Below are 13,819 nucleotides of genomic sequence, written 5' to 3' on the forward strand. Positions count from 1 at the left end.
AGATGTGTCTCATAAGAGAGGTCACCTCTCCCTCCAAAAATTTAGTGTTTTCTCAGACACCCAGCAGACAGGCAGTACTTGTACTGGTCTCGCGCGACCTCTAACAAACAGGACACGTCGAGGACTCGACTCAAGAATGCCGCTACTTCTTCATTACCACAAAGGAATAACCTTCAACCAATTATCTCAGACTGTTACATCCAGTGGAAGCCGTAGGAACTGCAAGCAGGTCGCCTTAGAAATCTGGTTTCCCAATGAAAACTTATTGAAAAGAAGATTGGCCTCAAAGAGCAAACGAGTTCAAGCGCTCCTGACCGCAGTTGGAAGATAACGAACAGAACGCCCAAAAGAACATAGCTGATAGAACTGGGGACCAAACGGTCGGAATGACAAGGTATAACACCACTCGTCAATGGCAATAATTGAGATGAATATTTGGAATCCTATGGCCTTTATAATCCTCTCGGCAAGCATAGGTTCACAGTGCTGGAAAGGTAAACTGGAAAAAATATCAAAAATGCAGGACAACAAACTTCCATACCTGGCAAAAACCCATTGAACTACATGCCCTGTCATTCTTGATTTAATAGTAGTACTGCCACATACGCAAGTGAAACAGAACCAAAGGTTCATTTGCACTGGGGAGCCAGATAACAGTTACTACAGCCTACCACAATCTTCTCTTTCCCATTTCCCCCTTCAACTCCTAGATTTCCTCCACCTCTCCCAGGTGGTCTATGTGCGGGGGGAGGTCTAATCGATTATATTGCTCCCCTCCACATATAAAACACCTTCATGTATTACATACAAACCCGTCTTCATCCTGTCTCTATTTACAAATTTGGATCAGATTTTCTGGTTCCTTCTCTCGGTTGGTTTATCACGCGCTCCTTCCCTGTATTCTCGCCAGCACTAATGTTATATCCTGTCTAAAAATGGTTTACCCTCTTCATTGCTTTTTAGTCAGCTGTTGTCCCTGCAACACCCGGTTTCCTTTTGACCTGCTTATCCAGCAGGATTTGGACCTCATCTGACCCAAATAATCCGATCATGTCGCCGCCAGCTTTCCTTATCGCGACCAAGGAGGACACGGGCCTTCATAAACTGGAGAAAGGAGAGGGGAGAGAGAGGGATTGTAAGGGGATATAAAAGGATAGAGAGAGCAGAAGGAGAGAGGGGGAGAGATGAGAGAGAGAATGGGGAAAGAGAGAGATGAGAAGAACCAAGAATGTGTTGAGGTTTTTGATAAACAAAAAAGGCACATCATTATGACAGGAGAAATAGATGTACCTGTAATCTGGTCGGTGGAGAGTGGTTGTTCATGAATAGGCAAATTGCAGGTGAGTTGTGAAAGAGAGAACATGGAAAGGAAAAATGCAATTAATGAAAGAGGAAACTAGATGTTTTAATGGGTTCCTGCAACGGTAAGTCCTTATTTATAAAATTCCTTACTGCCTGCGACGAGTGCCAACTTCACTGAAATTGGGCCTTCTCCTAGGTTGGTCAATGGGTGGGGTGTGTGGTTGTGTGTGTGTGTGTGGTGTGTGTGTGTGTTCGTGTGTGTGTGTGTGTGTGTGTGTGTGTGTGGTGTGTTGTGTGTGTGTGTGTGTGTGTGTGTGTGTGTGTGCTGAGTAAGTTTCTGAGTGTGAGTAATATCATGTGTTACTCTGGTAAACGTGCACAAGGAAGTGTCAGTGATATGGCAGGATGTCTGCAGTCATGCGCAGTGTGTCGTTTGTGTGTCTGGTCTGTGTCATTTGGTAGACAAGAGATGAGGGGAAGCCACAGGTGGAATTGGGCTGCTTTCCAGCTAATTGAAGCTTCAGTCAATCCTGCCCTCCACCACCTGTTCCTGTTCCAGCGGTGTGTGTAATAATGATGTTGCAGCGGGTGTGTTTATGGGCAGTCAGGCAGGGGAGCTGCCTTGTTAGTCTGAGCTTGAGACACTGTGGAGTGCTCTTTGGCAATGGACCCTATCTTGGAAGCAAAATTCACACACACAAATTCAACCATCACACACACTACACCAAATACTCAAATAAACCCCCCCCCAACACAGACACACACTCATTTAGGGGTCCCAGGCCGCCTCTTGATAAGATTTCAAAGCCAGTGAAAGTGTGATTGGTTACAGATGCAGGAGTGTGCAACTCCTCCAACCGAGCTTATCCCCTGGCCTGGGATGGAGAAAACTAGTAGCCAAACCACACAGCCTTTCTCTCCCTGTTCTCAGACACATTGTCACTAGAAGCCAAGGGATAACAAACTACTACAATATCACTCGGTGTGTCTGACCCCTTAGGTGGACTTCTATTATGGTGTGTCATGTTGAATAACAGTTAGACTTATGAACGTCCCACTGGGCACACAACTGTTGAACAACGTTGTTCCACATCATTTTAACTAAAATATGTTGAACCACATGGAATTAGGACGTTAAATGTCAAGTGATGGGCCGATCTGCCAAGGACAGATTGAGAAAAGGAGCAAACGTTTGGTCTGCAAGCACCGTATTTCTGTGTCATTCTAAGATATCAGTAGGTAACTGTCCACATTTCCACTCAAATAGTCATCTGTGTCATTCTAAGGATAAGTGGTAAAACTGGTCCCACATTCACTCAATGTCATCATGAGGAGCATCCACTGGGCTGCGCATAGAGGCCATTCTTTAGTGAATGCGCCCATAGAGAAACTGGCCAGCGATGGTCTCCATTGCCATGTGAAGCCGCTAGTGGGCATGTTAGTGTCATGGAGAACAGTTGACTTTCTTAGAGACCGCAAGGAGTTCTAAACTCCTTCAGGGCTTTTTTCACTCAGTGAACCAAAAACTTGAGATGCTTCTGTACTATTTACAGATGTAAAACTGTAATCATCCAAAAGAAATTATGAGCACATCTACAGTATAAAACAAGGATGCAGGAATTACCAAATCCCACACTGCCAGGTTGCAGCATGTCATGTAAAGACAGTGTAATGATGAACTCCCATAGCAGTTTGTTTAAACTGATCATTCAAGCGCTGACTGTACTTTAGGTATCCTTCAACCGTGATTGAAAAAAGGGATACAAAATATCAAGCTTGAAAAACGCTTCTTTAACCACTACATAAAACATTACAGCATTTCTGTTGTCGATACTTGTTCTTTAAACAGTTACACAATGTTACAGCATTCGTCTGTTCTTCTCAAGTTAGTTCTCAATAAATCCTATCCTCCAATTAGTGCATGCCAAGTAGTGTCACCATTAGTAATTGTGGGTGATTGTACATAGCCTTAGTGTGGAACACAGCAGTCGACGTGTCACTATGTGTTCCAAGAACATCCTATCACCCCATTGTTGAAGGATATTATAGCTTTCAATGTCACCCAGACACAAAGTACAACACAGACACAATGCGTTTGGGCCAGGATAAGTGTGTGTGTGTGGTGGTGTGTTAATTATAAAATGTGTGGGGTTGTGGAGTTTGTTCCTTCGGGCTTCTCGCCCTGGCTAAATAAGTTTGTATACTCACAGACAGATCAAACAGTTTCTTAGAAACTTCAGAGTGTTTTCTATCCAAAATTTACAATATGCATATCTTATCCTCTGGGGATGAGTAGCTGGCAGTTGAATTTGGGTATGCTTTTCATCCAAACGTGAAAATGCTGCCCCCTACCCTAGAGAAGTTAATGTTGTCCTGCACATTGGATATAGTTGTGGAGAGTCCCTGTAATCCTAGATTCAGATCATTCAGGCGGAAAAAAAAACATCACCCAGATAGGCCAGTCGTTTGAGAAACTCATCATCAAGCAAGCGGTTAGACAAGTGAAAATTATGGTCAGTAAAGGAAACTTTAAGCTCATCTCTCAATTTTAAAAAAACATGTCAAAAACTTTGCACCTCTGTATGTTGTAAAAACGTTACATTGTCGCCGCCCATATCATTGCATAATGCAGAAAATACACAAAAGTTCAGGGGCCTTGCTTTAACAAAGTTAACCATTTTCACTGTAGTGTCCAAAACGTCTTTCAAGCTGTCAGGCATTCCCTTGGCAGCAAGAGCCTCTCGGTGGATGCAGCAGGGTACCCAAGTGGCTTCAGGAGCAACTGCTTGCACGCATGTTACCACTCCACCATGTCTCCCTGTCATGGCTTTTGAGTCATCAGTTCAAATACTAACACATCTTGACCACCAACGTCCATTTGATGTCACAAAGCAGTCCAGTACTTTAAAAATATCCTCTCGTGTTGTCCTTTTTCCAGTGGTTTGCAGAAGAGGATGTCCTTCTTAATTGACCACCTATAAACGTAACGGACATATACCAGGAGCTGTGCCAGGCCCGCCACGTCTGTTGACTCATCCAGCTGTAACGCATATAATTCACTGGCTTGTATGCGAAGCAGTAATTGTTTCAAAACATCTCCTGCCATGTCACTGATGCGTCGTGAAACAGTGTTGTTTGATGAAGGCATTGTCTGTATAGTTTTTGGGGCCTTTTCCCCCAACATTGTCCCAGCCATATCCGTGGCAGCAGGAAGAATTAAGTTCTCCACAATAGTATGGGGCTTGCCAGTCCTAGCCACTCGGTAACTCACCATATAAGACGCTTCTAGCTCCTTCTTATTAATGGTATCTGTTGCTTTTATACTTGTTTTACTACTCGAAAGTCATCTTAATTCTCACTCAAAAAACTCCTGTGGGTTATTTTTCAAATTGGCATGTTTTGTTTCTAAATGTCTGCGCAAGAGTGAAGGTTTCATCCACGAGAGAGTAACGGTTAATGTGATTGGATGTTMATTATTTGACTAGGTTACCTGTATTTGACATTGTGTTTTTATTTCGCTGAACACTAGATGGTTTAATTTTATTTTTGGCAGTGAAACGAGGCTACTCAGGTGAGAAAAAAACCTCACCCAAATGTATAGCCCCGTTGGAAAATATAAATGGACTGTTTGAAAATGTGAAGAATTATTTTAATTTAAAAAAATATATATATAATATTTTTATTTGGCGCAACCCCGGCGGCATTGTGTGTACCTCAGTTTGGGAATACCTGGGCAAGACCAATTATGTACCAAGACATCTTAAATCTGTTATTTTTATGTTTTTCTGCCATGCATATATATGCAGTAGGCTATGTATTATATAAGGGCAAAATCATTATTTTAATTCAGKTTTTTTTCGGGGTTTGGGCTCATAGGCCTATGCATATGCATCAACTCTAATATGCATATGCATCAACTCTAATATGCATATGGATGTTTGTTTCGAATGAATCATTAACTTAGAAAGCGCTGTCCATTTCGTTGTGTTGGGCTTTGAAACAGCAGCCACAACGATCATGTTTTACACTCAGTTTCAACCTGTTGTTGAACTTCTTTCTTCACATTGATCAATCACAGTGAGGTGCGTTTTAAAAACACATACTGTTTTGATGATAAGTGTTTGATGTGATTTGTCAGAGTAGTACAGGGACAATAGAGCCCTGAGTACCAGGCCTTTAGCGACCTGAAGGTCTTTAGCAAGTTGGGTACTACCAACGCATGTACAGATATATGGATATGAGGAGATTACCATGACTCAACGGTCAATTGGAATTTTACTGCAGTCATGACTCATGGATGTAATATTTTCCATGTGGTTCTATATTAAAGGGGACTTATAACAGGCTTTTGAAATGCATTATTGGTGCACATTTTCTGTCAACTTATCAAAGGGATGCAAAAGGCACTCATTCAGCGGAATGACCCAGAAGCCTTGTGTAGATTTGTGAGAGGGCGGTAGTGAATGCTTTGTTTATAAAGTATGGGGAGGAATAGCCTATATGCGAATTGCTAATATATATATACAGTGGGGAGAACAAGTATTTGATACACTGACGATTTTGCAGGTTTTCCTACTTACAAAGCATGTAGAGGTCTGTAATTTTTATCATAGGTACACTTCAACTGTGAGAGAAGGAATCTAAAACAAAAATCCAGAAAATCACATTGTATGATTTTTAAGTAATTAATTTGCATTTTATTGCATGACATAAGTATTTGATACATCAGAGAAAAAGGCCAGAACTGAATAATTTGGTAACAGAAAAAACCTGAGTTTGCCAATTACAGAGATCGATTTACACGTTTTCCTGTAATGTTCTTGACCAGGGTAGGCACACACCATGCAGCAGGGCAGATTTTTGGCCCACTCCTTCCCATACAGACCCTTCTCCAGCAGATCCTTCAGGTTTCGGGGCCTGTATTCATTTTTCATCATCGCTGGGGGCCAATACGGACTTTCGGGCTCCTCCAAAGATTTTCTATTGGGTTCAGGTTCTGGAGAACTGGCAGGCCACTCCAGGACCTTAGCATGCTTCTTAACGGAGGCCACTCCTTAGTTGCTGGTTGTGTGTTTCGGGTTCGTTGTCATGCTGGAAGACCCAGGCCACGACCCATCTTCCAATGCTCTTACTGAGGGAAGGAGAGTTGTTGGTAAAGAATCTCGCGATAACATGGCCCCATCCATCCTCCCCTCAATACGGTGCAGTCGTCCAGTCCCCTTTGCAGAAAGAAGAAAAAAAAGCATCCGCCAAAGAATGACTGTTTCCACTCCAGCTGCACGGTTGGATGGTTTCTTGGGGTTGTACTCATCCTTCTCATTCCTCCAAACAACGCGAGTCTGGAGTTTAGAGCAAAAAAGCTCTACTTTTTGTCTCATTCAGACCAACATGACCGTTCTCCCATTCCTTCCTTCTGGGATCATCCAGATGTTCATTGGCAAACTTCAGACGGGGCCCTGGACATGCAGCTGCTTCGAGCAGGGGACCTTGCGTGCGCTGGCAGATTTGTTTAATCCATGACGGCTAGTGTGTTACTAGTGGTGTTCTTTGAGCACTGTGGTCCAGCTCTCTTCAGCGTCATTGACGCAGGTCCTGCCGTGTAGTTCTGGCGCTGATCCCTCACATTCCTCCATGGATCATTGGATGCCCCACGAGTGAGTCTTGCATGGAGCCCCGACCGGAGGGTGATTGACCGTCATTCTTGAACTTCTTAATTTCTTCCATTTTCTAATTATTGTGCCAACAGTTGTTGCCGTTTCTCACCAAGCTGCTTGCCTATTGTTTCCTATAGCCCATCCCAGCCTGTACAGATCTACAATGTACCCTGATGTCGCTTACACAGCTCTCTGGGTCTTGCCATTGGAGAGGTTGGAGTCTGTTTGAGTAGGTGGGACAGGTGTCTTTTATACAGGTAACGAGTTCAAACAGGTGCAAGTTTAATACAGTTAATGAGTGGAGACAGGAGGGCTTCTTTTAAGAAAAAACTAAACAGGTCTGGAGAGCGTGGGAATTCTTTACTGGTGGTAGTGATCAAAATATATGCATGCAATAAAATGCAAATTAATTAGCTTAAAATCATACAAGAGTGATTTTCTGGATTTTTGTTGTTAGATTTCCGTCTCTCACCAGTTGAAGTGTAAACCCAGTTATGCAACCGGTAGAATGAGGAGAAGAAAGATGAACAAGAAGCCTCGTCAGATGCCTTGTGTGACGCTAATGGGCCGACAAACCTCCCGCCTAGAGAAATATCCAGGCAAAGAGCAGTAAACGACTGCATACAAATGTTAATCAGGCGAATATTACCGATGTCCTCGCTCTCACCTTTCCTATACACTTGTATATTACAGGATGCTAATGAATTTAAGTCGCGATTCCGTTGTGTATCCATACACAACCAACAGCCCTCACGGTCCACCAATAAAGCAAACATTTTAAAACTGCGTTCGTATCTAAATGTTCTTAATCATCGATCTATGAATTAACTGACCTCGGCCTGTCAGACAACAGTCCTACCATCTCTCAACCCAATGGTAAAATTCCCTGTCTCGCTTAACACCTTCGAGTGTCAAATGTGGAACACCGAACTGTGCGTCACCAGACCTAACCCCCAACATCAGAGGCCCGCATGTACCTGGACTAGACGCTGATCAGCCACTTTATTTAAGAATGTGAAATGTCCAGAAATAATAGTATTTAGAGATATGATTTATGTTCAGCTTTATTATCTTTCATCACATTCCCAGTGGGTCAGAAGTTTACATACACTCAATTAGTATTTGGTAGCATTGCCTTTAAATTGTTTAACTTGGGTCAAACATTCAGGGTAGCCTTCCACAAGCTTCCCACAATAAATTGGGTGAATTTTGGCCCATTCCGCCTGACAGAGCTGGTGTAACTGAGTCAGGTTTGTAGGGCTCCTTGCTCGCCAACGATTACATATATATATATATATATATATATATATAAATGGACTGTATGAAATGCATTAACTGTCCCTTTACCTTCAAGGTACCTAGGATTTTGTCCTGTGTCAGTCTATATTAGCGGAACATAAATGTCCTGTAAAGGAATTAGTGTACACACACTCTCACACGTGAATTGTGGAGGAAGACACTAGTTAGGAGAACACTGTGTGATTCTCACGGTGTCTGTCCCAGGTTTGCCCTGCTCTGCTGGGAGGAAGAGTTCACCATGTACAGGGTAACCCACACTGGAGCTCCAACAGAGGAGGGTCAGTCATTGTCATGGCCAGACAGATACAGTTTGGACTGAATTTCCTCAAAGTCAATCATGCCATGATGATAAAGGTTTTTTAGGAACAACTTTTTTACACATATTTCAAACATCAAACAATAATGCTGTACTACACCCACCATATCTCAGAATCTGCGTGGTCATTTAGCTGTACTGGTCAGGCTGAGACAATGTTATCGTTGACAGTGCTGCGATGCGTATCTTCTGCAGGAAGCTTTTGCGAACAGGTCTGAACAGGTCTGAGAGAACCAGACTGTGACTGTCACCTGAGCATTCGTGATCATGATACAGCAAAAACAAGCCGGGTGAACTCTGTCGACACTTTCAGAGTGTGTGCGTGCGTAGGTGCGTGACGTGTGTATGCGTGTGTACAGTACATGTGTGAAGTGTGTTTGCAAATGTTTTTTGATTCATGCATTACATGTGCGCTAATTTGTGGATGGGAGTAGGATTGCACACAACACCTGCAGTAACAGTTACCATGAGCAGTAGAGGTGTGTCACAGGTGGCACCGACAGGAGGCTCCGGAGTCCGAAGCTGATTGGGTAAAATTAAATGGTATTCCCGCCCCCCAGAAGATGATAGGTGAAACCAGCAATACGCTTGAAGAGAATAGGCTGGCTGGTAACAGGAGAAAGCTGTCTCTCCCTCTAGCTATCTATCAGCTGCCTCTCTGTGGGCTAAAGCCAGGTAGGAGAGTAGAAAGACAGGCTGGGTGTATACTGCAGCACAGTGGAGCACAGAGTTCCTACGTGTGAGAGTCGATTTACATAGTCAGTGCAAATACAGTGTGGAGTAGAGAGGAGCTCAGTGGGAGTGGGAGAGACGTTTAACCACTCCAGACCATGAACATGGAGCGCCGGAGGTTCTCCCTCGACAGCTCAGTGTGAGTATCAACCAATCAAACTTTTTAAAATAAGTATTTTATTATTATGCATTGCTATACATATGGTGTTTCTGTACAGTTCTAGACAGGTTCAGTTAAACTCCAGCTGTAGAGACCATCACTGTTGTTTCTGTTTAGGAAGTCTGAATGTCCCTTAACCGAATCTTGGATTTTCTATTGAGAATTGTACATTCCTCAAACTTACAGTAGTGCATACCACCTAGATGACAACACACACACAGGCCATTCCAGCTGTATTTATTGCCATTTCACTAATGGTTTAGTCTGAACGGAGGACTCACCAGAGTTGAGGAAGAGAAGGAAGGAAGGGAACTTGTTTGTTTTCATTCCCCAAAATGCATTGCAGCCATAGCCCTCAGGACCCTCGTCCAGCCCCAGAAGTAACAGGTTAGTCTAATCGGGAGCAGGTGAATCTGCTTTCTTTAGCAGATATCTAGATACTCAAAGCTTTGGTGCATAAAGATTGATTTGACGACTTTTCAATTATGTGATGTTTCTGTGCATTTTATTTGGGTTTTCACATTAAAGTTAGACTTTTTGAACTGTAAATGTAACAGCTTTCGTTACAGTTAGGCCTACATTGTCCGTAAGGAGAGGAACAATAATGAAAATGTTATCCTGGAATAGAATAAACAAAGATATATATGTTGCACAGGAGGCTGGAACAGACTTCACGGAATGGCATCAAATATCTGGAAACCATGTGTTTGATGTATTTGTTACCATTCCACCGATTCCGCTCCGGTCATAAGAATGAGCCAGTTCTCCCCAATTAAGGTGCCACAACTTCCTGTGATATGTAGGATCTTAATTTGAGCACCCTGTTGCATGAGAACTTTCCTGAAAAGGATTAAATGTAAAACTTGTAGTGTATTTGAGGTTTAAAAAGGCTTCTAAAGTCTTTAATCTAAACTTTGAAATGTCCTACTTGATTTTCCCTTACGAAAAATGTATCAACCGCTACAAAAATGTCCATTGTCCACATAATAATTCACTTTTCCTGTTGCTACAGGATTATTTTCCTGATGTAGGAAACTGGCTCAAATTAAGATCCTACATCTGGACATGCATATTTAATGTCCATGGTTTGCTTTCTTCCATCCTCAGGCGCTTAAACATAATGCACACAGTGTACAAAACTCTGCTCTTCCCATGACATAGACTGACCACCTATGATCCCTTATTTATTTTATTGTATTTTTATTTAACCTTTATTTAACTAGGCAGGTCAGTTTATTTACAATGACGGCCTACCCCGGCCAAACCCGGACAATGCTGGGCCAGTTGTGTGCCGCCCTATGGGACTCCCAATTACAGCCGGATGTGATGCAGCCTTATTGATGTCACTTGTTAAATCCAACTCAATATTAGGAAGGTGTTCTTAATGTTTTGTACACTCAGTCTATGACACCTACTTTGCATGTGAAATGTTCTGATCATTTGAATTACAAATGATAGCAAATCTTCCTTTGACCTGGATGCCACTTCTTTTTAACGCTTAAAGACATCCTCAAGCGATTTTTTTTTACTTTTCCAGTTAAAAAGTGATATCCCAAGTATAAATACAGTAAAAATACAGTAAGGTACACACACTATAGGGTATAAAAACAACATGTTTTGAACAAAATAGTGTTTTTTACACACAACTGCAAACTGCAAGGAGAAGGGCATTCAAGGAGTTGGTCTGATGGGAAGTTGTGACGTCATCAGCCTCCCCCTTGCCTGAGGAACTATAGAGAACAAAAGAGGAAAGGCCCACCCCCCACTTTGCCATGTCATGACTGACCTGGACCACATATTGAGATGTCCTTTTTGTTAAATAATTGAGGTGTTAAATGAGGTGAAAAAKATATTTGAGTGCCACTAAGGTGTAGTTGACTATCATAATGAGTACTAGCTAGAACTGCTCTGGCAACCATTCTTCCTTATGGTTGTCTGATGGTATCAAGTTAGCCGGAGAATGTAAATAACAAGATATCTCACATCTCTAATAACTTATATAACATGGTTGTGTAGGTTGCTTCCTGGAAAGTCAGAATTGACTTGAAATGATTAGAATCAAAATGATAACAATCAGGTGCATAGCTATGGGTATAGTTTGGATTCTTGGTGCACATTTTTTAAATGTTTTCATTAATGTAACAGCCGTTTTCACCAGCAGACAAAAAAAACTATGCCCATGGGTAGGTGAATCAGTTGAGTTTGAATCCACAAATTCAACCCACAACTTTATTGTCCCACTATGGGAAATTCTGCAAACTACAATAAGGTTTATTACAAAATAAATATGACATATAGGTAAATATGTAAATATGACCTCTAAACAGAGTGTGTTTACAGACACGGGGCAACACCGTGACGGTTTAGTGCCCTGTTCCTCCAGGTCCCTGGAGAATGGTGGCGGAGGAGGTAGTCTGGGCCTTAGGAGAGGCAGCCGCAGTAAGAAGAGCAAAGAGAAGTGGAAGAGTCTAGAGGAGGCCCAGCTGGAGATCCAGGAGCTGGGACACAGCCTGAACAGGAGCAACTCTCTCAGGTCAAAGATTACTTCTGAAAACAAGTTTAATGACTAGAATAGGCCACGGACTGGGGGAAAGTACCAAAGCCTATGTAAGTCCATTGATCCGATCTCAATCACTCCCTATCCATAGGTCAGAGACCATAGAGGAGGAGAGCTTCCACCGGCCTGATGGCGCCGTTGCCAAAAATGTAAGCCCACCTGAAATATACAGGACAAGGACCTGAAGGAGGGCTTCAGACAAGATGGTGCTGACAGACACAGTTGCCCTGTTTCTAGCTCCTAGCCAACAACAAGCATTTCGCTGCACCTGCGATAACATCTGCAAATCTCGATACGCGACCAATAAACTTTTATTTGATTTGAGGTCCTAGCACTCTTTCTCCACTATGTGTTTGGGGTTTGGTTCTGGCTTGGAAATGTCTCCTGATTGAATGCTTGATTGATTAATGAATTGGTTGATTGATTAATGAATTGGTTGATTGATTAATGAATTGGTTGATTGATTCATGAATTGGTTGATTGATTCATGAATTGGTTGATTGATTCATGAATTGGTTGATTGATTCATGAATTGGTTGATTGATTCATGAATTGGTTGATTGATTCATTAATTGGTTGATTGATTAACAGAGAGTTGGATCCTTTTCTCTCTCTCTTGTAGAGTTTTGTGAAATACAACAAAACCTTCCACAAACTATTCCGAGACATTCCTACAGAGGAGAAACTAACTCATGGTGAGTAGATCTCAGTACATGGTGAGTCTGGAACTTATTTATGTATTCATCATCATCGTGGTCCTGAAACTGTCTGGGCTGCATGTGGATTCATGTCTCGATTACAGAGCTATGATGGAGTCATCAAAATCATTACTTAATGCATTGGGACATTCATAATATTTCATTCCACATTATGTGCTTTGTGCTGCTTGATAACAACTAAACTTAAGCACTCACTCTGCACAATATTTAAATGTGCCCTCAGCTGAATATATCACAGTGTATTCTGAGGATAAAGGGAAGTGTCAAGGAGAAACTCACGTGTCTCTCATTTGACTGTGTCCTCTGTCCTGGTTGTGTGTTTCAGTGTTCACCTGTGCMCTGCAGAAGGAGGTGTTGTATCATGGGAAGCTATTTGTGTCTGTCAACTACGTATGTTTTTACTCCTCCGTACTCCTCAAGGACACCAAGGTAAGAGATTCATATGTAGTAGTGTAGAGTATAATAGAGCAGAGTAGAGAAAGCCAGAGTAGAGTAGAGTAGAGCAGAGTAGTCAGAGTAGAGCAGAGTAGAGTAGAGAAGAATAAAGAAGAGTAGAGTAGTCAGAGTAGAGTAGAGCTGAGCAGATTAGAATAGAGAAGAGCAGAATAGAGAAGAGCAGAGTAGAGTAGAGTAGAGAAGAGCAGATTAGAGAAGAGCAGAGCATAGCAGAGAAGGGTAAAGTAGAGTAGAGTAAAGAAGGGTAGAGTAGAGTAGTCAGAGTAGAGCAGAGCAGAATAGATTAGAGAAGAGCAGATTAGAGAAGAGCAGAGAAGAGTAAAGTAGAGTAGAGCAGATTAGAGAAGAGCAGATTAGAGAAGAGTAGAGTAGTCAGAGTAGAGCTGAGCAGATTAGAGAAGAGCAGAGCAGAGCAGAATAGATTAGAGCCGAGTAGAGAAGAGCAGAGTAGTAGAGAAGGGCATATTAGAGAAGGGCATATTAGAGAAGAGCAGAGCATAGCAGAGTAGAGTAAAGACGGGTAGAGTAAAGAAGGGTAGAGTAAAGAAGGGTAGAGTAAAGACGGGTAGAGTAAAGAAGGGTAGAGTAAAGAAGGGTAGAGTAAAGAAGGGTAGAGTAGAGAAG

General features: G+C 42.3%; 1 protein-coding gene across 1 annotated transcript in view; it reads left to right on the forward strand.

The window, feature by feature from the left end:
• The first annotated feature begins 9,229 nt into the window (after window positions 1–9,229).
• The window catches only part of LOC111956359 (GRAM domain-containing protein 2B-like), a 51,033-nt gene continuing 46,443 nt past the window's right edge, over window positions 9,230–13,819 (forward strand). Inside the window, exons 1-5 of the mRNA XM_023976817.2 lie at window positions 9,230–9,442; window positions 11,847–11,996; window positions 12,112–12,169; window positions 12,643–12,715; window positions 13,065–13,168. Coding sequence (XP_023832585.1) covers window positions 9,402–9,442; window positions 11,847–11,996; window positions 12,112–12,169; window positions 12,643–12,715; window positions 13,065–13,168 — 426 coding nt within the window. The 5' untranslated portion in view covers window positions 9,230–9,401. The remainder of the gene's footprint in view (window positions 9,443–11,846; window positions 11,997–12,111; window positions 12,170–12,642; window positions 12,716–13,064; window positions 13,169–13,819) is intronic.

Source organism: Salvelinus sp. IW2-2015, linkage group LG32 (assembly GCF_002910315.2).
Source record: "Salvelinus sp. IW2-2015 linkage group LG32, ASM291031v2, whole genome shotgun sequence".
Taxonomy (NCBI): Eukaryota; Metazoa; Chordata; class Actinopteri; order Salmoniformes; family Salmonidae; genus Salvelinus; species Salvelinus sp. IW2-2015.